Below are 27,318 nucleotides of genomic sequence, written 5' to 3'. Positions count from 1 at the left end.
TATTCTATATTCTGATATTTAATTTGTCCTACTCCGTTATTCTATTGTATATATTGTGCATTTTTTAATACTTAATATTTTTGGTTACTCTGTTACTTTGCTTCTTGGTGTGTCTTGCTGCTGTAACATACAAATTTCCCCCTGGGGATGAATAAAGTACATATCTATCTTTCTATCTATTCTCTGCCAGCAAACTGCATGTGCTGCCTCCGCCTGCAGATTCTGGCCGACAGCTGAGGTCAAACCTCCACCTTCAGCCTCTGCCAGCAACCTGCATGTGCCACCTCTGCCTGCAGATTCCGGCCGACAGCTCCTGCTCTTCTCAAAGCTAAATAAAGTCCATCAATCTCTTCCGTCATCAGATCAGATCATTTGAGTCCACAACAATTAGCATCAAACTGATTCCTTCATATTTGAGATCTGTGATTTGTGGGATTTCTAACACAATTTTGTCATCAGACACTTTTCTCATTTTAATTATTTGTTTTGCAGTTTGCCAGCAGCTTTCTGTTATTCTTAGTTTAAATGAGGAATGCTAAAGGTTTAACATTGATAAAGATCACAACTTGTTCAACCTTCAGTTGTAGCAACAAACCAAGCCAGTCCTCATCCTTCACCGACAGTGAGCATTCCTCATATAAAACGTCTCGTTTTGATTCAGTACAAAGTGAGAAATAATTCTTGATACTAAAGCTGAACTAAACCTTTGTAGGTTTAACTTCATATCACACATTTTTCTACATTAATCTTCCAAGTCATGCACTGTTGATATATATATATCTTTAAAATATATAATATATATTTACAAAATATAGAAAAGTCTAGTTTTTATTCAGTACAAATTGAGAACAATTGTTCAGAAATCTGAACACTGAAAGATTGTGAGCTTGTTATCATTCTTCCCAGCATGCTTTGCAGTTGAGCTAAAAAAAAAAAAAAAGGTTCAAATAGTTTTAAAATATCGTGTAAATATCAAATAATCTTGTATTTCAAGACAAATAAAATATTACTAATTTGAACTGATCATTTGCCTGTTTGTGAGCGTTAATAAACAGTGTCGGGCATTTTGACACATAACATATTGAAGAAGCTTCAGCCCCCCTAAAATAGGCCTAACAACGCCCCTGCAATAGCCAAAAATTAGGTATCATCCGGGAAGAATTACAGATGATTTTAGGATATCAAGATGCAAGTCAGCTGAGCAATGTCACTGCCGTGACTCTAATGGGAATATGTTAGAAAACAAAAACAGCGCTTCAGATTGTTTTAGGAATTAAAATACGGTTTAATAACCAATTATTTATTATAAGATTTGTATTACTTTTAAAATAAAAAGCATCTTTTAGCCCAGCTTAACTTAAGTGCTCAGTAAAGTTTGAAGTTAACAACAAGCACTAAACTTTGTTTATTGAGATCTGGTTTGGTTCTGGTTTTAAATTCAATTCACGAAGGTGTTGTTGCAAATTAATGAACAGCCTTGACAGTTAGCCTATGCTTCCAGTTTATTATTGTGTAAAAAAAGATAATATAATATTGATACAAATATTCAAATATCATTCTTATATTCTTCTCTTGATTCACTATTATTTTATATTATTATTTTTTTTACCCCTGATCACCAATTCCGATACAGATCAGATTTCTAAAGCCAACAGTCTTGTTCACTATCGTGTTATGTGTGATTCGGCTGACGTTCAATTTCCATTTTTGTTTTTCTTTTGTATTTACGGGGATATAACTATTTACACGTCCATGTGATATCACTGTAGCGTACATATTCTGATAGAACCATACACTGAGAACGACTGGAGAGTATGAAAATGAGAATAACAAAACAATAATTTCAAAAATGTGTATAAAAGTTGTGGTGACAGTGTCAATTCTAGTGGAGCTTGGAGAGTTTAAATTGTAGGAGGAGATACATTTGGAAATCTTGAGCTTCAGGTTTCATAGAGTTCAAGTTTTGATATATTTCCAAAAGTATGAAAGCATTTTATTTCATATTAACTTGAAAAAAAAAGCATTTTCACCCCACACATTTAGTTTTACTACGGTCACTTATTGTTTTTGCACAAAGCTTCTTAATCAATGTGATGGCCTGAACATATACCATCATGTGTTATCTTCAGTAAAAGATAACACATTTTACTTTCTTTTTTAAAAGATGTCTGTGAAATTCCCGCCTATGCAAACGTATTTAAAAGCCACTTGGCTCTAGTTTAATAATAACTACATATTTTTGATATTCATATTGCTTTCTATTAGTACAAATTCTAACTTAATCCAAACCATAGCAATGGTCGTCTGATTGTGTCTGAAAAACAGCAAGTTTAAGGATTTGTACCTGTACTAATATATGTGTTCAACTTCTTTATGTATGCTCTTTTAAAAATATATTACAAAAGTAAGTCCTATTCTGCCCTATCACTGTCTTCTAAAGATCAGGATCATCATGTTTAGAACTATTGGTGTTGCTATACATTTGGTACTGCAGCGGCCTCCAATCACCAGACGTGCATCAATATTAAAAACTAAGGTGACATCCTGTTCTGACACGCAGTTGACCGACAGCACCATCTGGTGTCCATCTATGCCACTGTACATCTGCCATTGTACTGTGTCCTTCAAGGACTAAATCCTATCATCATGATTATCTACATAAGAAAAGAAAATGCATTGACCAGGCAAGTGAGTGCCAGAATTTCAATAGTTTATTTATTCATTGATGAATCAATTATTCAATGAGTTATATGCCTGTTGGCTGTCACATTACATTCAATTTCTCATTTCGTAACAGTGTAGACAAATCACACAAAATATCACATCTTATACAAAATCTAAACTTCTCTTTTATAAAACATTTAGACATCTGCAGGTTTTTTTTCCCTTTATTTAATCTTAAATACAGTGTTTTATTGTTTTTTTAACGGCATAAAACTCACTGAGAAAGAGGAAAACATCTGTTAAAATACACATATATATATATATATATATATTATTTCTTTTTCAGTCCAGTATTTAAAATAGCGTCATTTACCACAACTAAACACACAGTAATACTTCTGCCACTGAGGGAAGGTAGGGGGAGGTTGGAAATGTAACGTCCACAGCTAATACACCCCTCTGAGGTCCCAGCAGGTTTTTCCTAAATGTCTCTTCCCGTTGCGTTCACCTTTGCTTCCACTCACTGACAGGTGAACAGAGGTTCGGATGGTCACAACATATTTTTCCATCAGCTTTAGTCACTTTAAGAGGTAGAAAAATCTTTCAGGCATTGTGTCTCTTCACTCGTACACGAACATAACCTCCCCTGACCTGCACAAACACGGCTCTGGAGTGCTTCAGGGGTTCAAAGCTTAGCTTACGGGCTAATTTAAACACACTCTGCTTTTGAGGGTCAAACCAACTCTGGTTACTCTGCCTGCCTGGTCTTAATTCCCAAGGCGTCAAATACCGCCACTTGGTCAGTAGGCTTTGTAGTCTTGATACCATCCAGCCTTTAGCGTCTGTATGAGATGCACCGGGCTTTCAACTAACTCCAATGTAAACCCATCCTCGTGATTATTAGCCGCTCGGACCAACGGTCGTAGCATTACGAGTGAATACTCCGCTAAAGGTGTGAGGGAGGGGGAGTGGATGGGTCAAACAAACACAGGACTTTTACTCAGGGGACCTTTGTCGAATGTTAAGATATTTTTACGAACAATGTTGTGTCACTAGATGTTACGTCTGAATCTTAAGTGACGTAACAGACATTTCTAACCCTAATGATGCATAAACCTAACCCTAACCGTTTCACAACATGAAGTATTTTTGTTGCCTGAACCTCAACGCGTCCTTTTCACAACGTTAAGTATTTTTATTTCCTACACCTAACCCTGATCATTTGGCAAACGTTGACCACGTGTTAAACTGTTGCAAACCTTCTGCAAAAGGCTGCCGGGGCTTCTGCCCAAGCAGCCTGATATAATGTAGAGAGGACTTCACGTTAGATTACTAGTTAGGATCTCTACCTCTGTCTTCCCTGAACAGTCTCAAAGCATCATTCATTTGCTCTTACTTGATGTACTATTCTGTGGATCCAATCAATCTAGAAGTTCTAAATCAAAGGCAAGTGGAGACTTGCAGCAGATTTCTTCAAGACAGTTTAGAGAGGGAGTAAGGGCAGAGGAGAGTGCAGCTTAGCTACGATCCTCCATCACTTTTGTCTCTGCAGATCAATTCATCTCCTATGGCATACAGTATGCATCACCTCTGTGCTCAGTTACATGGAAACTGTGAAGGACATTACATAAGGAAGATTTGAAGTTTCCCTTCTGCAGACACCTAGACGTTCTATTTCTAAGTTATACTGTGTGTATGTCCTTTTATACACTGCCTATTATGGTCCTACAGCCAAAAGATGCTCCCTTGCAATAGGTGCAATAGAGCTGTGCAAAATATAAGCGGTAGCGGTGAGTACTGCTGAGAGAAATTTGCTACTAGAAAGTACTTGTAAGACATACTTTCTCAGTTTACTGGTTCCAGGGTTTAGAGGTTTTGGTACGATCATATTTTGAAACCATATGAGGTAAGACACAAAGGGAAGGGAGCAGAGGACACTTCTGGTTTGTGCAAATAGGAGACTAAGAAATACACACACTCATGGTGAGTACTTTACACACAAAGCAAATGCCTCATTGGCTGCACTAGATCAAATATAGAATCTTCACAAAGCCAAAATTTCATGCACAGTCTACTAAGGCAACTTCAAAAACTGGAGTGAATGTCAGCTCCTAACACTGTATGGAACACAAAGCCACACTGAGTTGAAACACGGGGGCGCTGTAGCAAGGCAAGTCTGTCAACATGAATCCATTTTACGTTTTATATCCATGATGAAGTCAGATGTCATGGTAGGTGCAATGTACAGTGTACTACTACTTCAGTGTTTGTAGTGCTTGTGTATATACAACTTCAAACTGCCCCCATAGCTGCCATATTGGTCTTTGATAGGGAAATTATCATTTAATCACAGATAAATTGTTTAAATTATGCTAGCATCTTAGCTAGCTGGCATATCCTGGTTGCTAACCATCATTAGCTCCTTATATTATGCATTAGCTAATGTGCTGTATGAGGTTGACACTTCATTATACAACCATTTCAGAGGCTGGAAGCCTCTTGGTAACAGTTTGCTGCTTAGTTATCCTGTTAGCTCATTCATAGCTAACAAACTCTTTGTTATTAAGCAAGTGCCTGTTAGCATGGAAGGCCTTAGCTACTATTGCCAGGTTCTTTCAGCAAATTTGGAGGTTTCAGCCACCTGGAGTAACTTTGAGGCCCTTTATAAACTGTTATTTTTAGATTTAAATTTGACTTCTTGTCGGCCAAAATAAGAAATTAAATCTTCAACATTTCTCTTCCATAATTGCTGGAAATTCTAACAAGGCTTTGAATCCTCAGATTTCATGTTAGGAAATAAAATTGACATAAATGCAAATAACGGTGTACTCAAAAGGAATTATAGAATGGTTTCTGGTCTTAATTTTGGATGGGTGCTTTTGAAATGTTGCAATTTGGAAAGGTCACTGGACGTTAAAACCAAATCAGAGAGTGTAAGCTATATTTTGGTGTAGCAGCCCAATCGCCAGGAAAATGTTTTGGTGTGAATGTATCTGCAAACCACAGATATGTTGAATGTGGATGTTTTTGCATTCGGTCAGAGCAAGTAACAAAGTACAGCGAACAACATGCAGCGCAAATGAAGAATACCAATCAGTATATCAAGCTAGAACAACAAGCAAAGTTACGTAACAAAGTCTGCTAAGAGCGGTCATTATATCTTTACGGTAGTTATGTTGTTAAGGTTGTTACGTTACGTCATTACGTCGTTACGTTGCTAGCTTACGTTGTTACGTTTCGTTGTTACAACATTACATTATTATTTTAACCCATGATCTTTTTCTATCCTTAACCAAGTAGTTTTGTTGCCTGAACCTAACCAATCATTTCACAACGTGAACAACGTGGCATTATGCGTTTCTGCAAGCGTGATATGAGGCTGATATGAAACAAATTTATGAAATGTATTTTTGGTCTCGTAACGTATCCCCTGGTTTGTAGAAATGTACAGTGCCAACATATTTCTCTGGCAATTTGGTTGTGTAGAAACAAGCCTAAACTTTAGTACAACAAACATTTAGCAAATTTTGGAAACAACCTGACCCCATTAGTCTTCACTTTTAACTGAACTGACCTCCACTTGCACCACAACCCTCCTGTCTGTACAACTGAGACTGGATGATGGTTCCAGATGTGGTAGCTACGTTAAATGGCTAGAGCCCTGGGTGTGCTCTGGATGGGAATTACACAAGCCTGCGTATATGTGTATGCAGAGCGGCTTTATTTAGGGCCCTAATCGTTGACATCTGGGGCTGAAATGCATGTGTGTGGGTCAGCAGGGTAAATAAATCTCTGGTGTGTGCAACTAAGTAATGGCAGCATGTTCAGTGTCGCTGATTGTGCAAATATGTGCAAATATGTACTGTAGGCTATGTGTGTGGAGGGAGAGTGTATCTCAGCTCAGTCAAATGCAGTACAAGTATATTTCCAGAAACCATGTGTGTCTCCATGGTCAGCTGCCTTGGAAATGAGTGAGTGCACATGACTTTGTGTGTACATGCAGGTGAGCATGCTCGCGAATGTGCTGAGCTGTGTTGGCCTTTGCGCTGTGGTCTGAAAAAGGCAGCTTCCCGTCACTGCGCGGCTCTGATCCTCCTCTGTGACTTCTAGAAGATGCTTTGCCTTCGGTTCTTTCCTCGACCTGCAGAGGGGCACATTTGAGTTGAAACACTTAAATGATGATTACTCAGTGTTAACAGGCACCAATTGAAACAGATAATACGATATATTTTTCTGGAAAGCAATGACTCATGCTTCTATCTTAAAATACCCTTTTCCCATGTCATTTTTATTAGTTAGGTGTTAAAGCTTTACATGAGATAAAAATAAAGACATAGCTAGAATCATTAGGTATATGAAGGGATAGTAGAGTATATAAATGGGTGATAGTAATTTGCATTGAGACAACTCCTTGTTTACTTTTCTTTTCAGTTCCTCAGAGACTCTTATCTGTGGTATTGTGTCACAGTAAACAAAGTCAGCATGCCAGCTTCTTGCAGAGCGTTGCTAATTAGCAAAGTACATCTGCAGACTCGTCAACATTTCAGATGTTGTGGTCCGGAAACAAAACAGAGCTGCTTTGAAATCTGTTACATCCCAGGCAGTTCAGCACACTTACAAAGTTTGTATCCCATAATTATCATTAAAGACTCAAAACCTTCAATTTGTCAGGCTTCTCATGTGTAATATGAAACTATCGACTATGATAACATAAGGAAAAACAAACGTGAATGCATTAGCATGCACCCATGATGCATTTTGTGCACCACATTCTCATTACCAAGTCGAATGCTGGACCCCAATTTATGCACAGAACATAGTGCACAGAGCTGTTACAGTTGCCCACTATGTGAAGAAATGAGCGGCTTGGAATAACGGTGACTCGTAGTAAGGTCATACCATGTCTTGCGATCGCGTGGCAGGAACCTTACCTAGAGGCTGAAACACTGAGCTGCGGTGGCCTGGGTCCTTCTGGAGCTGGAGCTCTCTGAGGGAAAACACTGAAGCGGCTAAAACAAAGAGGGGACAGAGAATGACTTAGGAGCATGAAAAAAAAGACAGTACCTCCACGTAAATTAGGTTTCCCACTCCTGTTTGTACCAATTATGTAATATCACCAAAATCAAAACGGTTTGTGTCATTCCTTGATCTGGAGAAGGTTGTTCACAGGTTTATCTCACCACGTCTCAAGGTTTGTTCTTGGGGTTGTGTGTCGGACACGTCAAAGTATCAGGCTTGGAGATTGAGCCGTTGAGTGCAGGGATATTCCTGGCTGTTTTACTGGGTGTGGGGAGTCAGCCAAGACTTTTGTCTTGTCTCGATTGATGTTGCCTTATTAGCCTGCTTCTAGTTATTTCATATTTTGTTGCCCTGCTTTTAGCTGCAGTTTGCTCATTATTTTTTTTGCCATTTGTCTGCCTTTCACTGCAGTTTGGTCTTGTCTGTGGCCGCTTCAGCAAGCTGTCCTCTGCTGTGCTCTGCTCCATTCTGGTTATTTTAAGCATTGTAGTTGTAATTGCCGTTGTATATATTTAGTGGAGTATTGTAAGGAGTGGTGGTGGGGCAGTGTTACTATCTGGAATATTGTACAGCAAGTTAGTATTTTCTGTCAACTCTTGTGCGTTCCCTCCCCTAGCGTGTTTTTGCTCATTTGTTACTATCATAGAGTTTGCAAGCTGCGTGTCCCACTGTACCCCCTGCAGCATTCAGCTGAAGCCTCTCCCTTATTAAGTGGTGTACATTTTAGTGAAGATTTCTGTTTTGCCAAAGTTGGCAAAAAACATCTATTTTCAAGATGTTGAATAATAAAGAGCACTGTGTTTTAAGAACAGATTAAAACTGTCTTTATATTTGTATATTCTCCTCTATATTCATGTATGGGCTTACCTGTGTTACAACAAGGAACCCTCTTGTGGGGAGGAGAGGAGGAGAAAATAGGTCGAAAACTTTGTATACCGACTACAACCCAGAGCTTTTTAAACAAACCTTGTCAGACCTTTATTGACCATTGCTGTGTTAGCAATGTGCACTTTCTGTGCAATTTTTGGTCAGAATATGCAAATTGACCTAACAAAACACGGTTCAACTATGGCTTTTAGAAAGGCCACAGCTGAAATGGAAAAGTAGCACATTTTCAGTAAAAGGAAAGTTCGCTGTTCACAGCCAGAGTTGCCAAAAGCTTTTGGACTTCAAATCCACCCAAGAGGCTTTAAAGATGTGTTCACATTGTGTGTGTGTGTGTGTGTGTGTGTGTGTGTGTGTGTGTGTGTTTATGTCTTACTGTCTGCCAAATTAAGTATGTTATTCCCCAGACTCAGGAAGTAGGAGTGTCGTAGAGAGTCTTCAGAGGAGATTCTCCTTCTGGTGTCATACTGCAATCACAATACAAAAGTGGCTGATTAGACCGTCTCTGAAATCACAGTTCAGTTCTGCCCCGTATCCGGGGGAGAGAAGGTCATTGTGCTCTCGCCTCATACCATGAGCAGAGCAGACAGCAGGTCGATCCCCTCTGTGTCCAACCTGACGGAGACAAAGAAAAAGGTTCAGTTATCACTATTCGGGGAACGATTACACGCTGAAAATAGCCCAAAATGACGCCCAAAATGCTCTGGCTGATTTATTTTAATTAAAAGCAACATCAGTTTCATGATGAAGCTAAATGAAGAAATTAATACCCTTCTCCCTTCTCAGCTCTTTAGAATATATCTTAATTATCCACCAGAATAGAAATTTGTCTTTAGCTCACCAACACATAAACAAAACACCACAGATAGTATAAAAACAGTACACTTGCCAAAAATACAAAATAAATATGACCAAACTAAATATGCAACGTATCCTCATACGTTTCATGAAAAGTTACTCCTCATTTTTCATGCGTTTCCTACTTAGTTAGGTTTAGCAACAAAACTATTTGGTTAGGTTTAAGATTAGATTGTGAAATGACTTAGTTAGGTTTAGGCAACAAACCGACTTAGTTCGGTTGAGGAAAAGATCGTCGCTGACTTCTCGTTTCATGGGGAACTAACAGTGGTCTCCTGGCTGTATGATCGTTGATTGGACCCATCCACCTCCAATCCAGCCCGTCCAGTTTGTGCTTTAACTGTCATTTTACTTCCTTTTTCAAGATTACGGGATATCCCACGAAATGTATCTACGGATTGCGGCGCATTATCTTTTAAGGTATTGCTACGAATGCTGGATGAGACCAGCCTGAAGCACAAGACATTAAATAATAAGATAAAGTGCTGTTTCACCGGAACTGCTTAGTAGGTGTCCTTTATCAGGAATCAATGGACACCCTGCAGCCAATCAGAATCGAGTATTCACCCAGACCATGGTATAAAACCTGTTTGTGTTACCTGGGCACATGGTTGATGAGAGCTTGAGGTCTGTATTGAGGAAAGAGATAAGACCTAAACTCCTCATTACTACTGATCCCAGGCCAGGTCTCTTCTGTTGGAGTGCCTGGAAGACAAAGAAATGTACAATTGTCTGCTGTCATTGACACTGTCATTTTTACCACTTGTTCTTACTCTATAGCCAGGCCTGTAGAATACTATCATAATGTGCTGCCATCTTACCCATGAGCCTAAAAACTAAGTGGAGCTCTTCCTTCACTGTTGCACCAGGAAACATGGGACGACCCGTTGCCATCTCGAACATGATACAGCCCACGCCCCTGAAAGAGGAGGGAGGAGGTGAACATGCAGGGAGGAGGACCAAAACAACAGGAGCACACACAGAACACACACACACACACACACACACACTTCAAAGAGCGCTGATCATAAGTGCAAACATGTGCGGCGTGAGTGGGCAGCCTTTTGTTCCATGCAGGACGGCGTGTTGAAAAGGCGCCCTGTGGTCTGATAAGAGGACGTGTAGCTAGGTGAGCTCATAAAGGGCCGTCGTGCTGCTAGAGAGACACATTTAATCCTCGGTGGTTCGCCAGAGCTGTGCGAGTTTCTAGCCACGGCGGACTGCTAATGAGCATAAATACATAGGGGGAGATTCGAATGAGATAGGCTCCATTGTACGACTACTGACTCACCTCCCTGCTAATAACCTGTGAGATTTTGCATGAATGATTCATGAGCGTCCTGGATGATTCTCAAGTTGTAAGACATTCATCTGATTTACCAAGTAAAACCCAACCTGTTTCCCCAGGTCAGATGAGAGGGTTAAAACTACCAGTAGGCTAATCAGAGATGTCAAACTTCTGCACAGACAGATTTGTAGATATTAGTTCTTAACTTGCAAATTAATATGCTTGTACAAAAACAGCAATATGACATGGTATGGCTAACAAAAAATGATATAGCCTACATCGCAAACAATTAGCCACATACCACGTATCACAGGGCTGCAAAAAAACACGTCCCGTAATTTAGAAATGTTAAAAATATTAAAATGATAAACTCAGCAGACTTTAAAAATGATACTCTCCAACCAACAGAGTTCTCTTCCATTAAAGTAAACCATGTTATATCAAAGATGGCAAGGTTGTTTCCTCACTCCTGACTGAAGTGCTGCTCAACAATACGCTCAGTGATGCCAAAGTTGGGAAAGAAATGGTGGGGCAGCAACCGCTTTGAGCAGGAAATTACACAATTAATAACCGTAATTTACATGATTTTTACATTTGCAAAACAAGTTTAACACTGGTGATTATTCTGACTGGGTCAATACCTTTATTTTTGCACAATTTGCTGTTATACTACTTAATTCCCTGTTTGTATGCATTGTATTGTTTGATTAGTTGTAGAGTTTCCTGCAGCTTTCATGTTTGGTAATAATCTCAGAAAGATGCGATCCATCTTACCGAGTTGGATACCTGATGCTAACAAATATCATCTATCCATTCATCCACAAGGCCGGAGTTATCATTTGCTGGTGGCACTGTGTTGGTAGGCAAGTACATGTTTGACTACTAATCATCAAATATCCGTATTGATGTACTCACCACATGTCAATGGGTGTGGAGTATTCTGTAGAGCCCAGCAACACGTCAGGGGGTCGATACCATAGAGTCACTACCTCATTGGAGTAGGTCTTGGTGGGGACGGACTTGGCCCTCGCCAAACCTGGAAAACACAACTTGGTTAGGATTTGAAGGCGCAATGTGTAAGACCAGAACTTTAATTTAAAACATTCAAAAATGAACATTACCAACTGCATGGGAAGAGGTGACAGTGTTATGTCAAAGACGTTAATGCATTGTGCTGCAGAGATATATACTGAAATGGCTATGACTACTAAGCTAGTCCCAGCTTGTCCTGTCTTGTGATACCACTTGTACCTTAAGAGACGATAGCGAGTAACTGTAGCGTCCTGTCTGTCCTCGGTCCTACATGGAAACAACTAGTATTTTTGTGTCATCCTCTCCGCCACCAGGATAACACTTCCCCGGTGGGAGAGCAGGTGGCAGCTCCAGTAGACGGCCCTTCAGTTAGCTGTAGCAACTAGCATTCCACCAGTGTAAACCCCAGCACCGGGAGTCACAGCAGGTCAAGCCTGTGTCTGGTCCCAGGGCAGTCCCCTTGGGATCAGGCCCCCTAGCACTGGGAATTGCGTCTGAATTTGTGTTGCTACAGCACCACTAACTGAAGGTCCGTCTCCTTGAGCTGCTGCATGCTCTCCTTCCAGCAAAGTAGTCTTCTGATGGCGGGGAGGGAAAAAAATAAATACTTATAATTTTCTCGTTTCTTTGGATTCAGTCCAATAAACAAACTACCAACAAGCACATGGATCCTACGGCCCCCTGGTTAGTGGCACAATAAACATTATATTGGCAGACGCCACACATTTCCTGCAGTTTGGTTAAATTTGGTGTGTTCTTGCCCTGCTGTTAGTCAGTAGTAGCTTTTATTTTTCTCTTTTTAATAACGGACGACTGAAAATTTAGATTGCATGGACCCAGTGGTAGAGGTGAAATGCTGACCCCTATTTCTTTGGAGTATGTGGCCAGATTTTACCGGTGCACATTTCCCGGCGAGACGTCAGTAACAGCAGAGTGGCTTTCGTCAGCTATTTCAGCAAGCCAGCTTTTTGTGCAAACAGCCATTGTTACTCACTTTGGTACTACCTTTGTACCAAAATTCCTTCGCAATGACAAACATTGTGTGTCTCCACGTCTCTCATATAGTGGGGTAACACTGTGACAGAGCATGATAACACTCATGAGGTGTGGTCAGTAACAGCTCATATACTAATCGCCAACAAATGTACACATTGTGTTAATCATGAAAAATGTTGGATTAGTCCCTCTATCAGCTCATATCACTTAAATAGTCAGGGAATGCTGGTGGGTTTATCTCCCCACTTCCTGCACACAATTGAGAAAACTCAGAGAGAGGGGCACAGTTGCTAGGATACAGCAAGTAAGGGTGCAAAAGAAGTGGGGACAGAAGATTGGCGAGCGGCAGCGAAATATAATAGAAAAGCGACTGTGGCATGAAACCTGCTATCTCATTACCAAGTGTCTGCGTCTTTACAACCACCTTTGCATTTAGTGATGTTCGTGTATGCTTTATGTGAATGGGCGGTTTGTCCTACCAAAGTCGGCCAGTTTGAGCTCGCCCTTGTCGTTGATGAGCAGGTTCTGAGGCTTTAGGTCTCTGTGGAGGATTTTCCTCTTGTGACAGTAGGACAGACCACGCTGCAGCTGGTACATAAAGATCTGTCGGGAAAATGATGAAGATCAAAAATTAAACATCTTTGTGATTACAATGGAATATGGATTTTAAAAATACAAGTCTACCCTCATCTGCTTTAACTCCTTCTGCAGTGTGAACGCCTGTAACTGAATCTGAAACCCAAAGTAAATCTTCTAAAAATGTAATTCCAGCCCTCTGTCGTTACGATACAAAATGCCATGAAAAGAATTCTGCTTAAATATTTGCGTTTTGGCCAGGTGGCAACCTCCGGTTCTGCCAAGTGAAGCCAATGCAGAAGTGTCTTAGAACTTGCATTACCTCCAGTTGCAGTAGTAATTATGACGGGAGCAAAGGAGGAAGTGAGGGGACGTAGTATAAAGAGCGACAAAGTCCACAGAAGGAAGAGGTCGGAGTGGTAGGATGGGTCAAAGAAACACAGGTCTTTTACCCAGCAGACCGCTGTTCCTGTCCCGTGTGAAACCAAAATGTACTTAACATCGTTAGAATGTAACCATAACATGAACTATGTAGTATACTTATTTAAACCCAAAGCACGCTCTTTTTCGTAAACTTAACCTCGTACCTCCGTTCAACAACTTTAACCACGTGTTTAAAACGTTAAATAGAGCGGTCTTAGACGTTGTTTTGGGAGTCATTGGCTAACAACCTTTTCTGTCCTTATGGTCCTTTAGGTATGAAGATGTGTTGGGTTGATGTATTTGCAGAGATGTAAACCAATACACGTCAATTTCTCTGGTACACAGTCAGTAGTGTTTGACACCTGAATCATGCGGGTGGCTCACCTTGACATTATGCATGCTCATGAGATTCCCGCAGTTGTCCAAGTACTGCTTCAGGTCGCTGTCCTGGAAGACACAACAGCCACAGTGTCCACACTCAAAATCTACCCATAGTCCATTTATGTATGGTCAACACCTTTTCCAAACACCTGCGTGCTGAGCTGCCGATGCTGTACTCACAAGATACTCGAACACCAGAGTGAGGCAGCGGTCGGTGTGGATGATGTCGTGCAGCGTGACAATGTTGGCGTGTTTCAGGTTCTTCAGTAGGGACACTGGGTGGACAGGAAGAGAGATAAGTTGAGTTGTGGTTTAGTCTAAACTCGGCTGCTGCATCCTGTGAATGCCTCTAGAAGTCATCGTATCTGGGGTTGAACTTAAACCTACTGCAGAAATGTTCCAATTCCGTACTACATTCTAATTCATTACAGTGTACTGATCTTTATAGTTTACTGTTGCAGTAAGTATCATAATCAATCATGACTCATCATGGACCCTATTTTCCCATGTTGACTAATTGGGGAATTGGGGAAGCGTTCTCACTTAGTACTGGACCCATTTCAAATATTGTTGTTCTTCGTAGTCATTTAGACACAAAACATGGGAAAGTAGGGTCCAGGTTGAAAAATCCTGAAGTTACCCTTTAACTTTTAATAAAGACGACTTAATAAAGATACAGCAAAATGATTTGTCCGAAAATCTAATATTTAGTTGTTTGTTGTTTTATGAGCTGTTCCTGGAGCTGTTTCACCACCATCTACATTTACTTTTAAATATTCCCAGCTGATTAGTTATTCCATTTCATTTGCGCATTGCATTGTGGGACAAAAGTGTCCATCAGCAGTGTTTTGTTTTGCACACTGACTGTTTGGAGTATACTTCATTTTGTCACTATGAGGTATGGATTTCGGATACAGGTCGGAATAAGGGGAGATTTCTACAACTCAGAATAATTCATTCTGAGTTGTAGAATAATTCATTTCCAAAAGGTAAAATCTTTCACTATGTACTTTATGATGAATGATTACATGGGCAATACTAGCTTGCAGTAAGTGAGTGTGTGTGTACCCTCTCTGATAGCAGTGCAAGGTGCTCCCTCCTCGTGCTCCAGCCGGATCTCCTTTAATGCCACCACGTTCTCTGTTAGCTTGCTTCGCCCTTTGAACACTGTGGCATACGTCCCCTATGAACACACACACACACACACACACACACACACACACACACACACACACACACACACACACACACACACACACACACACACACACACACACACACACACACACACACACACAGGTGACATTCTGATAATAATATATTCTAACAAGCTGCTGATCGAATACCCGCAGGTATGTAATTTCTTTCTATTAATAGCCACAGAATAATCAAGTTCATTTGATTTAAATCCTCTCATCATCCATAGCAAATAAGCATAAATGGCAACAGATCATTTATTTCCAGCTGACTGAATGAGGTTTGAAGCTTTGACCTCTGCGATACACAAGTAGCCTCAAAACATTACATAATGCAAGCTTCTCAAACAGGCTTGGATTTAATCCATTCATTTAATGCTTGTTTATTTCCTCAGGGATTATTTCTGATTATCGATTTATCACAGCTCATGATTATCCTTTATTTATCCTAGTATTGAACTGCTGACAGTTCCTCATGTCATTATGTTGATTGTAGGTGTTGCAAGATGAAAATAGAGGAAAAACCCTCCGGGTATTAATAAAAGGAGCAGTAGTAAACAAGGTACTTTTACAATGGCCACATGTGTAAAACACTGTCTTCCACTATTAACCATACTGTGCCTTTGTGAACCATTCGTGACAATCGACTACAAAAGCAGCTCTATTCTCTCTTTTTCCACTCGCCACCGCTGTTATCAGCTGCTGAGCCTTGTGACTGGGACTAAGGCACACAGCTTCCGTCACTAATCCTTCCTCTCTCCTTGAGGCAACAGCTGTTCTCAGATAAAACCTGTGGGTTTTTAGGTGCTGTGTCGTGCAATCTTTAAAGCCCTCGAAGGACCGATAATTCTGTGCAGAGTAAAACATGTAAAAGCACACGGTGTGAATGCAGTATTTTTATTCATGTTGCATCCCAACTAACGCAAGACCCATGGGTATACTGTTGTTAGTCTTGTTTTGGCATGTAAACAAACCCAAATGTGTCTTGACTCACAATAAGCCTCATGAGTATAACAAAGACTGGCAAACAACTTGCTGACCACAAGTTGTCTGCGAGTCTTTATTATACGGTCGGCATTATGCACCAGGGAGATGCCTTAGCCGTGCCCGATGAAGTGGCCTCTATCTTCAAGTTACCATCGGCATCGACCGCGTGTTAAAAGGTGAATGTGTGAGTAATCGGTGGAGACGTACCTCACCCAGTTTGCCGAGCTTCACGTATGTCTCCAGTTTCCCAAAGCCTATGTCGGACTAGAGACATGGAGAAAAAAAGCAGATCGATTTGTTACGATTCTCTCCTCTGGTTAAACCATGGAACAGTCATATATATATATATATATATATATATATATATATATATATGTCATATATAGTCAAGCATCATATTGGCAAACATTAGATGATTGCGCAAAGCCTCCTTCACTGAATCAACCTGATTGATGCCTCATAATAATATTAATACAGGAGGACAAAACATATAATAATAGCAGGAAGGCAAGATAAGAACACTAGTAATTTGCGGAGAGGAAATTTGCTCTGTAATATGAGCCGGGATATTCACTGGTTGAAGGGTAATCTATCAAATGCATTGTGAAACAAACAAGAAGCCAATAATGGTTGCTGCAACAAGATTTATATTCAGTAAGATTAGATAAACAAACCAGCCTTACAGAGGTGAATACGAGATGAAATATAATCACTGTCAACATGATTATATATGATGGCTATGCAAATACGTAGTGATGTAAGGCACTTACCAGGGAAGCACGGCGAGACATGCGGCTGGGAGGTTTGCAGAGCGGTGGGTCCTCACTCTCCAGCTGCAGCTTCTTGAGAAACTCCGGAGGCAGGCGGATGTCCATGGGCAGAGACATGCGTTTACTGACGTCCTGTAGGTTGGTGGGGGAAGAGTTCAGCCGACGTTTACAGATCCTGAATCTTTTAGTACAAACAGTCGGACCTTGTGACATATGGCCGCCGGCTATCTTAAGCTGACCTTGCGCTATCATGAATACCCTTTCTGTACGTGGTACCACATTCTTACTGGGCATACTTTATGGAAGGTGTAAATAATGGCTTTAAATGATACGTACATTATCACGTACATTCAAACATGTCAGTTATAACATGAATGAAAAAGGAGGGCAATTGTTATATGCAGAGAAGGAAGAAGAGGATTTTCTCAGGATGTGCACACATACAAACTGGCATTTTGTCTACAGAGGAGATGGTACAGGTGCCATCTGTGTAAATGTGTGTCAATGTGTGTGTGTGTGGTCACGTCCAGCCATTCCCCATTCTCACATCCCCTTTGTTCAACCCATCTCCATTAACAATAGGCCTAATCATTGCAATAACCTTCATCTGCATCCTGGCATGTGTCCTGCATTTGTGTCCTCCTACTAACAAACCAAAACGGTGGACATACGCCGTGTCCAGCAAACAAACGGAAAGACGTGGCTGTACCCGAAACGGTCCGATTGGGGCGGGTTCGCTCCAAGCGCCCAGGAAGATTGCCGGGCTTTAAAGCAAATTTGACAAAGTGGCCTAACAGTGGAGTTAGAACTTCCAGAATTGTCACTTAATGCCATTGGGCCCAAAAGACTTCTTCCCATAGACTGATATTGAAAGAGTTCGGGATTGGAAATGAGATCTGGAAATGAGCGGATAGTTTATTTTGAGGTAAATCAACTTCCCTGGTAGCATCACTTGAATAGCCCTTATTTCAATTATTAGGTCCGTAAGGTTGTAAAATACACTACTAGCCGAATCTAGAGTTATTTACTTCCTCTTTTCATGAGAACGAGGCTGGACCGAGGGCTGGGAGGCGGAGTTAAAAGGAATCACTAGTGCGCTTGCTCTATGGGCTCCATGGATGTGGACGATTGCCTGAAGGGGGATTTTTTACTTCGAAGACTTTTTTGGCTTCATGCACCACTGAGCAACTTTCATAGGAACTGAACTGGTCCCCACCTCTAACGCTGTATCCAGTTCTCTTTATACGCCAATGGTTTGCTCCGGTCCGTGGGCGGTTCTTGGGTTTGGCTCGTCCGTGGACGGGTCACATCCCTCCCTATAACTGCAAACGCAATGTCTTTCTAGAAAGTGATGAAGTGCCATGGCATTCTCATTTGATAAGCCATCACGTCTGCACTAATAAAGGCCCAGAATACCTCCAACACAGTTATTTTTCATCGTTTGATTGATTGGACCTTTGCTTAGGGTGAAGGTGAGCGGCGCAATGCTGAGAACTGCATGTCGCAGTCTGTTCTCACCTACTTAGTCGTAAGAAGAGGCTAATCGGTCAGAAGTGATATCACCTGCGTGGGTGTGCCATGGATGTGCAAGGCCTTTAAATGTTAAGAAGTCATTAATTAATGAGGGGCTCTTCCACTACAGCAATAAGTCAAGTCTGGGCTTGTAAATGTTAACGTGTTATTAAATCAATTTAGCTATGTAGCCCTTTTCCAGAGGGTAAGCGGTTGAACTGTCCACTGGAAAGGTCGTCCTGATCAATTAGGAAAAGCGATAGCTAAGAAGATGTTATACACCATCTAAAGAGTTTTTTCCCAACTTCGCCACCATAAAATTGCCCTAACTGATCTATAATGCATTAATTAACCATTAACCAGCCATTAGTTATAACTTGTAAACCCTTTGCTTAGAAAGAGGAACTTAATGTTTCCTATGCTTGTTGATGGAAGCCATCCAGATTGTCTAACCTCCCCTGTTACTGTCGCAACATTATTTCTGTCTGTCTCGAGTCCCTCCCGAGCACTCACTCCCCTCTGGCATCGCTTCGCTCCACTGTCTGCTGTGGAGCATGAGACAGACTCCAAGTGAATCACACTCGCTCCACGGGGACTTTTTATGAAAAGGTGGAACTGTGAACTCTCTCACATTTCCAATAAAGAAAAAGTCTGGTCCTTTGGGGAGGGATAACATCTTCGAGGTGACTCATCCAAATTGAGCTGGCAGAGGTGGAAATGAAAATAACGACTCCCGGGGAAGAGTTTCAACAGGAGAACAAACTGCATGCGCCACTGTTGGTATCTATGTCGGGCTGATTTTTAATGCTTTTAACGTGCACTTGAACCTTGACAGTTTCCAATCAGTGCTCGATGGGCAACACATAAATCCAGAATCACTGTGGCGGCATGTGACTAAAGCATGACGGGAAACCAAATTAAACACTTCGCCTGTTAACCCCTCATCCGCCATATTAACCTGTGTCCTCCTACAGTGGCCCCTTTGAGCCTTTGCTACCTACCTCCATGGAGAAACGTCTGAGCTGGTCCTTGTCGTGGAAGTGGTGATGTGACGGAGACTCGGCCCCCGGTGTTGTTGGTTCTGGACTCAAAGGACTGGCATCATAAGATGGAGGACCCAGCCTGTCCGGAGTCAGGCCTGACAGAGGAGAGACGTAAGCACTCGACATTTGCAGATGTACAGATGGATAACAAAGGACAGAAAGAACAATGGTGCGTCAGGCCACTGCAAGCTTCTCTGGAAGCAAACGCGTCATTCAGCTGCGTTTAGAACCGTTTACATATGAAAGCAATCGATTGAATTATTATTTAGAGGTGACCGCAAATCGAATGTTTTAGGAGCTTGCTTCAGCTGCCAATCTCACAGTTGAACCATCGCAGTGGCGGGAAAATCTGCTTATGAAGCAAAGGATCATTCAATTCTGGCTATATGGGGGTGCTGAATGTCTTACTTTGCATATAGTAGTAGAGGAACTAAGGCCCCAAAAAGTTGAGTAACCCCACACACTGGTGGTTTCAGGTTGGGCGACCTCCCCTATGGGGCTTCGAAAGAAACGCAGCAAAAGTTCCCTCTAGGATGCATGCATCACATGTACCTATGGAAATAATGATGTCAAGGAATATGTTCACAGACAAAGCAAAGATTGCATCAATACCTTTGTTCAATAAAACACACAATAATTATATATTGAAAATCCAAAAGGTATGTCTGTCATTATTAAAGTAAGGAGACAAATCACCAAAAAATGTAAATTATATGTATACCAAAGACTGTTTTCTTATCTTGAAAATAGGTTTTATGACTATTAACTTCACCCTCTGATGTCTATATAAATACATATACAGTAAGCTGTACATCTGACCCTGACATCCCAGTAGAGATAAAGCGAAAAATGTCAACTACATTTTTCAATGAAATCAACTCTTCCAAATATCTTTCTCTCCTGGGCAACTTCAATATTTCATTTTACATCTTTTTTACAGATCAAACAAACAAGACATAACATGTGAATCAGAGAGCTTTTTTAGAAGTGCTGGTTGGTGAGTTGTGTTACCTTTGTACAGAGCTGTTTCCAGTATTTATGCTAAGATAAGCTAAGCTAACTGGCTACTGGCTCCAACTTCATCTTACTCTTGGTCAACTCTGCAGTCCTTCAGCTGTACAGAGCATTTTAGCCTCTTTCTTATCAATCCTCAAAGACCATGATATAAGTGTGACTTTTTACAGGTGAAGTGTTCTCTGGTGGGTAATAGTGCCACTGTTTCTGAAGTGCCTCAAACATAAGAAAGATTTATAGTTCTGTGTTAAGGGTTAGCCTCCGTTGCTACGTCATAGCTAACATGCCGTGTGTCAGAAATGCAACTGCAGACCACAAAATGCTGCTTGAGATGGCTGATCGTTGAAATGGACTCTCAGCCTCTTGTTTTCAAAGACGAGTCTCATCAAGACTACAGAGGAGGCAGCTGAGGCGAACGATATACTTGGAGCACACCAGCACTGCAGTGTTACAGCTCTCCAGCCACCGTGGTGGGAAGAATGGCCTTTTGATCCACACCACTCAACACTGTGTGTGCGATGTGTGCGTTTGATGCCTGGTCGGTGTCTTTTGAATACTACGCCGTGATGGTTTCAGCTGCCGTTTGATCTGCCGTTTCAATAGCGAGCGACGGCCGGCCTCACCGGTACGGCAAGCGTGGGTTGTGAAATGAACATGAGTCTCTATTTCATCGGGTATCTTCTGGGCGTTCCCTATTAGGGTGAGGCACCAAGCACTTTAACCCCTTGTTTTCATGGGGATAATGGCTAACAAGGGAAGCAGGAGTCGATGTGAAGGAGAAAGTCTCATATGTCTCCTTACATCCTCCCCCTCAACACACACAGATTTATATGTACACACACACAAACATTTATATAACGTGCATGACATACTCTCTCATACTAGAGGAAATTCAACAGAGTTGTGTTAATTAAACACACACACACACACACACACACACATCTAATAAAACAAGCTGCTGGTGTATCAATGACAATACGACGTCTTTGTCAGATTGATTGACAGTCTCAATGGGCTGGGGGGATGAAATGACAACCTGTTTGCTAGTCCTTTGAATATCACAGCTACACCGCTCCTTTGATCTCCCGATGCCAATTAGAGTCAGTGAAGGCGACGCTGACATGACACACTGTGCCTGATTGCTGAGAGATACAGACCGATGCCTGCCAGACATCTTAGGGAAAACACAATCCAAATATGGTACCGCCACATGATGATTTTGTAGCGTTTCCATCTGAAACTGCGGTTACAGTGAGCGGGAATGGTGGCTCACGGTGCTTTTCCTGTAAAAGCCATGTGGCAGTGTGTTTTGGACAACAGCCAGTCAACTTAACCAAGATAAGAAAATCTCACCTGCTTGGCAATAAAAGCTTTGTGACTTTGTGCAACTGTGTGCAAGAGGGTTTGATATTTTTCCTCAAAACAAGTATATTTCTCAGACTCTGAGCCAGAAATCTTCACTTCAGTAACAAACACAAAACTTTACAGTTTCATTCCTCTCTATATTCTGAAGGTTTTTACAGAGGGGTTAGTTCATACAACATTGTATTACTACAAACATGGTGTAGTTTGAATTTTTTGTATAGCTGTTGACAGTATTTTCTGATATATAAAGTGATACAAAGAGATATCCACATTTCTCTCTGTAAAAAACTTTGACTCTAATATGTCAACAAAATGCTAACTAGCACAAATTTAAATATTCTCACATTTGCATATTTAAAATTCTTAATCTCAATACTGAGTAACTGGGTAAGTTTCATGGTGAGACCTATATTAACCTATTCACCTGTTGTGTCACCCAGCAATAGCATTAACATATTATCATATTATCATATAGTATTCACATAATATATCATTGTATTCAGTGGTTCACGTATTTCCTCTTTTGAAAACTAAAACGCATGCTGTTCACCCAGATGGACATGTGGAAAAACCCCTTAAAAGTATATAATGAATAAAAACATAAATAAAAACACTGTCATTATGTCTGAGGTTGTCATAATTCAATCTTGTATTAAATCAACTGACTTCAGGACTTGTTTCGTGCAGCACATTCTCTGCAGGGACACTTTGTCTTCAACTGTGTCGAGGAAGAAGCTCTCACGGGGGCTCATGTGATTACTCTCTCGTTAGCATGGGAGCTCGGCAAGTCAGGCAGTAAGTCCTGGCTACCACTAATGACACCGACTCAAACACAGACACACGCACGCAGACTTTTGAAGCTCTGAAGAGTACACCTGTGTTTGTATGAATAAAACAATCACGTCTGACTCGATCAGCGGTTGTGAAATTGTACGTGTGTGTTTTTGTGTTCATGTGTTGCCGTATCTTATGTGTGTATGTGCAGCCTTAGGGGGATGCTAATCAGTTCATCAAGCTCACTGATCTGAGACTTATTGACTTTCGTTGTCAGTTTGATCCAGCCGCTCTTGTTTTTTCAATATTAGAAATGATATGAGAGAATCCAATAATCCGCTAAGACTGAAGGACTTCAACTCACTTGAGCATGAGCTGCATATTTATAAGATTTGCATACGCAAATGATGCATTATGTACAGTTTCCTCCGTACATGGTTAGCATGAGGAGAGCCTACTCAGGCTAAAAACCTTGATCAAAGCAAAGTCTGCTTAAGACTTTACATATCAAATCTGATTACTCAAGTCTTGCCTATCGTCGACCGATTTGCTCATTGACGCCCCTTTGTTTATTAAGCTGTATGTTGCTATAAAATCGATAGAAAATAGTAAAAACCACACATCTATCGGCCGAGATACATGTGACTATCGCTTAGCTTTAGTTACAGAATAATGGAAAACACTGTTTGTTGTGTGTAAGGTGTGTGAGGTGTGTGTGAGGTGTGTGTAGGTGTGGTGCTGTCCAAAGTACTGAAGCAGAGCGACAGACACGGTTTCTTAGCTCACTTGCTTCTTTGTTGTAACTTTCCATTTCGACAGGAGGAAAACAACGTGAAGTCAGTGAAGGGACAGTCAACGAGAGAGAGAACGAGAGACGGGGACGCGAGCCGCTATTACGCGCCTCCCCTCAGCTGATTTTAAAGAATCGTTCATGAGCTCAAAATCCATTTAGCACTCCGATAGCTATGTTCAACGGCGACGAAACTAAATGGGAAATGGACTGTACTTTTACAGCGCTTTTCTAGTCCGACCACTCAAAGCGCTTTAACACATATCATCATTCACCCATTCATACACTGATGGCAGGAGCTACCATGCAAGGTGCCACCTGGCCATCACGACTATCTAACATTCATACACCAGTCACACACCGTAGGCACACCTACGGGAGCAACTTTGGGTTAAGTGTCTTGGCTCCTTCTACTACGTTACATGAGACTTCCTCGCCATCCATGGTTGTATACAAATTACAGTGCATTGCTTTTCGTAGACTAACAGTGAGCAATGCCTGTAACATACACTGCATTACCCTCTATGTTCGCTGAAATACAGTGTATCTTTGTCAGGCGATGTCCAAACAGCAGCATATGCAGCGCATTACGCTGAGGGAGCACGATAGAATCCCTCACGTGGGGAGAGAGGACGGAGAGATAGAAGAGAGGAGAGTTAAACGTCTGCTCTCTCTTTGTGGCGCCTTTCTTCTTCACTCACTTCTTTATCTCCATGTCTTTGTCTTCGTCCTCTCTCTCTTCTCTTTCCGTCTGGTTACCTCTTTACTGACCTTCAGGAGCAGACAGTGATGCAGGCAGATGTTCTCTGGGGGGGGGGGTAACTACATATCCAGCTGCTTCTCTCTGCCAGGCAGTCGGATCGGCATCAGGTCTGATGAGATCGCTTGATCACAGTACATCATGCGTACATTCACACGCCTGTGCACTTCAACAATTTCAACAGACCTAGAGTGACCTCGCATCCCGCACCAACAACTTCTCTTCTTCTATTGACGTTATATTTTTTGCATTAAATATAAATATGAAGCAACAAACCTACACGCTTTATTCCCATCCTCAAACAATCATAAACAACACTGCACATCGTGTAGAATGAAAGTCTTAACCATCCTACTAGCCCTGTGTATTCACGCAACTCATCTTATTCCATCTCTTTGTGTAATACAAACTGCAAAAACCTCATACTGGATGCATCATCTACCCCCCTACTCACCACCACAACCCTCGTTCTCCTTTGAAGTGTTACCAGTCGTGTAGCCAGAACCCCCCCCCCCCCCCCACACACACACACCACCACCAAAAAAACAGGTTAATCTGTGAGGGTCCGTTACAGACACGGGGACGAAAGAAAGGCTTTTGTGTTTGGTATTAAAACCCAGAGTGAGATTGCAGTTTGCGCTCTATTATTAGACACAAGCTGTTCATTCGCACGCGGAGAGTAAAAGACACAAGGAAGTAGAGGAGCTCAGGCTTCAGGACTTTAAACGCGCTTAATTAACCCACGGTTTATTGGCTGTAAAATGGTTTTGTCGGCCAACTGTTGCCAGCGTGTAAAAAAAAGAAACTGAAATCCCTCAGATAAGAGTGGAGTTACAAAAAGACATCTTTGTGTGGCAACCCACACAACCAACACACAAAGTAGAGAGATTTGGCTGGTGACGATTCTCTAAAGTTAGACTCCCCGAGTTTATTGTACAGAATATTAGCCCACAATTCCCACAATTATGCGTCGACGATGTCACGGGGCAGAATTTAAATCCAATGTCAACTCTCAGAATTCACAAAGAATGGATTGCAGCCGCTGATACCACCATAAATTAAACCAAAAGACATTGCACTAAAGAAAAAACAAGAACAATATATTGCGTTTGATTGCAATTATCTATGTGGCAAAGTCCAAATGTTCCACTTTCATCCAAACCTCCTGAAGGCAATGAAGAGAGAGGAAAGGGTCAGAAAAGTGAGGGGAATGGGGGGGTTCTTACCTTGGGTGTGGCATATGTTGAGCTGGTTTATCTGCTCTGTGAACTCGTTCTCCTCAATGGTCTCGGTTCGAGGAACAGAAAGGGAGAAACGCCTCTTAAAGTTCTTCATCTTGTTCATGGTGCTGGGGAGGACCGACTCTTGGAGAAGAAATAGACACACAGAGAGAGAGGTTGAGATGTGCAACCAATACTCCAATCCATCAATGAATACGGATGCTTTTCTCAGAAAAAAAACATTTAGGAAAAACAAATGCGGGCTATTTTTTACTATGTACAGAACAACATACAGTACAGCATAAATCAAAGAAACTAAAGTGTAAACATTCCCTGGTGCCGTGCCTTCACGACACAGAGCAGCTGTGAAGGATCTTTATGTGCAAGCTTGACCAAAGACAGTCGTCTGAGTCATCTGACAATGAGGCAGAAAACAGCTGATCAATATACTGTCTCCTATCCAGTAGGTTACACAACCACAGCCAGCCCTATCAGTTAGTTACTCTCTCCCTTTTTCTTTTTTTCCACTACTCATGTTTGCGTCCGCTTCTTTTTCTCTGCGTTTGTGTGCTGCAGAGATTGGTGTCATGGGGTCTTCATGACTCCTTTACTGACATGGATTTGTTGCTCATTACTGTGGAAGGCTAAGAGATGTGTGTTGGGAGGCTCCACGAGACTCCACATTCGCTCCTGGTATTTTTAGGCCTCAATTACGATACGGCTATATGTGTGAGCGATCCCAGGGTCGTGACAGATGACCCCCGCCTACTGCAATACCTGCACTGTCCTATCAGGAGCCAGCCACACACACACACACACACACACACACACACACACACACACACACACACACACACACACAAAGTATAAACAAATACAGAACAGATGTAATACAATATACACACACAGTGCCTGGGTGAATCCAGCAGCAACTAGCAGACACTAGCAGACAAGGTGGAAGAAATGCACAAAGGCCCGGGAGTTCAATGGAAATGCCAGAGCCATTGTCAGAGCCAGAGAAGTGTGGGTGGCAGCCATAAATTGAACAGCGTGTGAAGGAAGCAGCTAAAAAGGCGACCGTGGAAGCAAATAATCCCCAGATCAGTACAGAGGAAAGGAGTTGAAATGGAGAAGCCTTCAGAAATCAATCACATTCGGCACATGTGACTCCTCAGATGGATGGGGAACATGCTCTTGGTAGAACAAAAGGTCAAAAGCAAACGTTGCAAAAAGCAGCATTGTTGACCTTTTTATGTTGTTAACACACAATCATGTTCAATGAGCAGCTGAAGCAGCCACAGAGTCCTCAGCTTCATATTTCAAGACCTGGAAAACACTTCTGGCCCAGTAGCGCACAATTCCATCCATCAAGACGGTAAAGGTGCACTTAACATCGATTTCAAACCGACCTTAGCAGCAGTAATTTACTGCAGGGTGGCAGGAGTCTTCCTCCAGCTCACGGTGGATCTTCTGACAGTGATACTACATGATACAAATAGGCTAGAATGAACATAAAAACCTGACAATCAGTTAAATGTCAGAGGAAATACACGACATTAGAGGAGGCTATACGTTTAGGAAACTGGCATAATAAAAAGAGATCACATATATCAGATTAAGGGGAGGAAAGAGGCTTACTGTGCTGACAGAAATCAATACAACTAGGCTGGCCAAAGTGCCGGCATGTTCGTGGTTGTGGCTGTTTTTCCCGTTGAGAATTGGTCAGGCGGCCTTTATGAAGGCAGACTTCCCCTGTGTCTCAGCA

At 41.6% G+C, this 27,318-nt stretch overlaps 1 protein-coding gene across 1 annotated transcript; it reads right to left on the bottom strand.

Annotated features, from left to right (window-relative positions):
- Positions 1-6,770: 6,770 nt before the first annotated feature.
- cdk18 (cyclin dependent kinase 18) lies at positions 6,771-25,677 on the bottom strand. The gene is made up of 15 exons (XM_076096844.1): positions 25,560-25,677; positions 19,589-19,725; positions 17,076-17,207; positions 16,513-16,569; positions 15,191-15,305; positions 14,303-14,397; positions 14,126-14,188; positions 13,222-13,345; positions 11,630-11,750; positions 10,248-10,345; positions 10,026-10,131; positions 9,141-9,183; positions 8,945-9,035; positions 7,596-7,673; positions 6,771-6,805 (listed from the first exon to the last, which is right to left on the bottom strand). The coding sequence occupies exons 1-15, from the start codon at positions 25,675-25,677 to the stop codon at positions 6,771-6,773; spliced, it is 1,413 nt and encodes a 470-aa protein (XP_075952959.1).
- Between the last annotated feature and the right edge of the window lie 1,641 nt (positions 25,678-27,318).

This window comes from Anarhichas minor, unplaced genomic scaffold (genome assembly GCF_050575085.1).
Source record: "Anarhichas minor isolate MPS153535 unplaced genomic scaffold, ASM5057508v1 ptg000023l, whole genome shotgun sequence".
NCBI classification, from domain to species: domain Eukaryota; kingdom Metazoa; phylum Chordata; class Actinopteri; order Perciformes; family Anarhichadidae; genus Anarhichas; species Anarhichas minor.
The sequence above is the reverse complement of the archived record's forward strand: the minus strand, read 5'-3'. Positions and strand labels throughout refer to the sequence as shown.

What these genes read in the sequence shown, in the direction of transcription:
- cdk18 (XM_076096844.1), bottom strand. Translation starts at nt 25,677, where the DNA reads ATGAACAAGATGAAGAACTTTAAGAGGCGTTTCTCCCTTTCTGTTCCT. An exon ending in CTCTGGTGTTCGAGTATCTT is followed by an intron (nt 14,189 to 14,302) that starts GTGAGTACAGCA and finishes TGTGTCTTCCAG; the next exon opens with GACAGCGACCTGAAGCAGTA. An exon ending in CTCAGTGTTTCAGCCTCTAG is followed by an intron (nt 6,806 to 7,595) that starts GTAAGGTTCCTG and finishes GCCCCTCTGCAG; the next exon opens with GTCGAGGAAAGAACCGAAGG.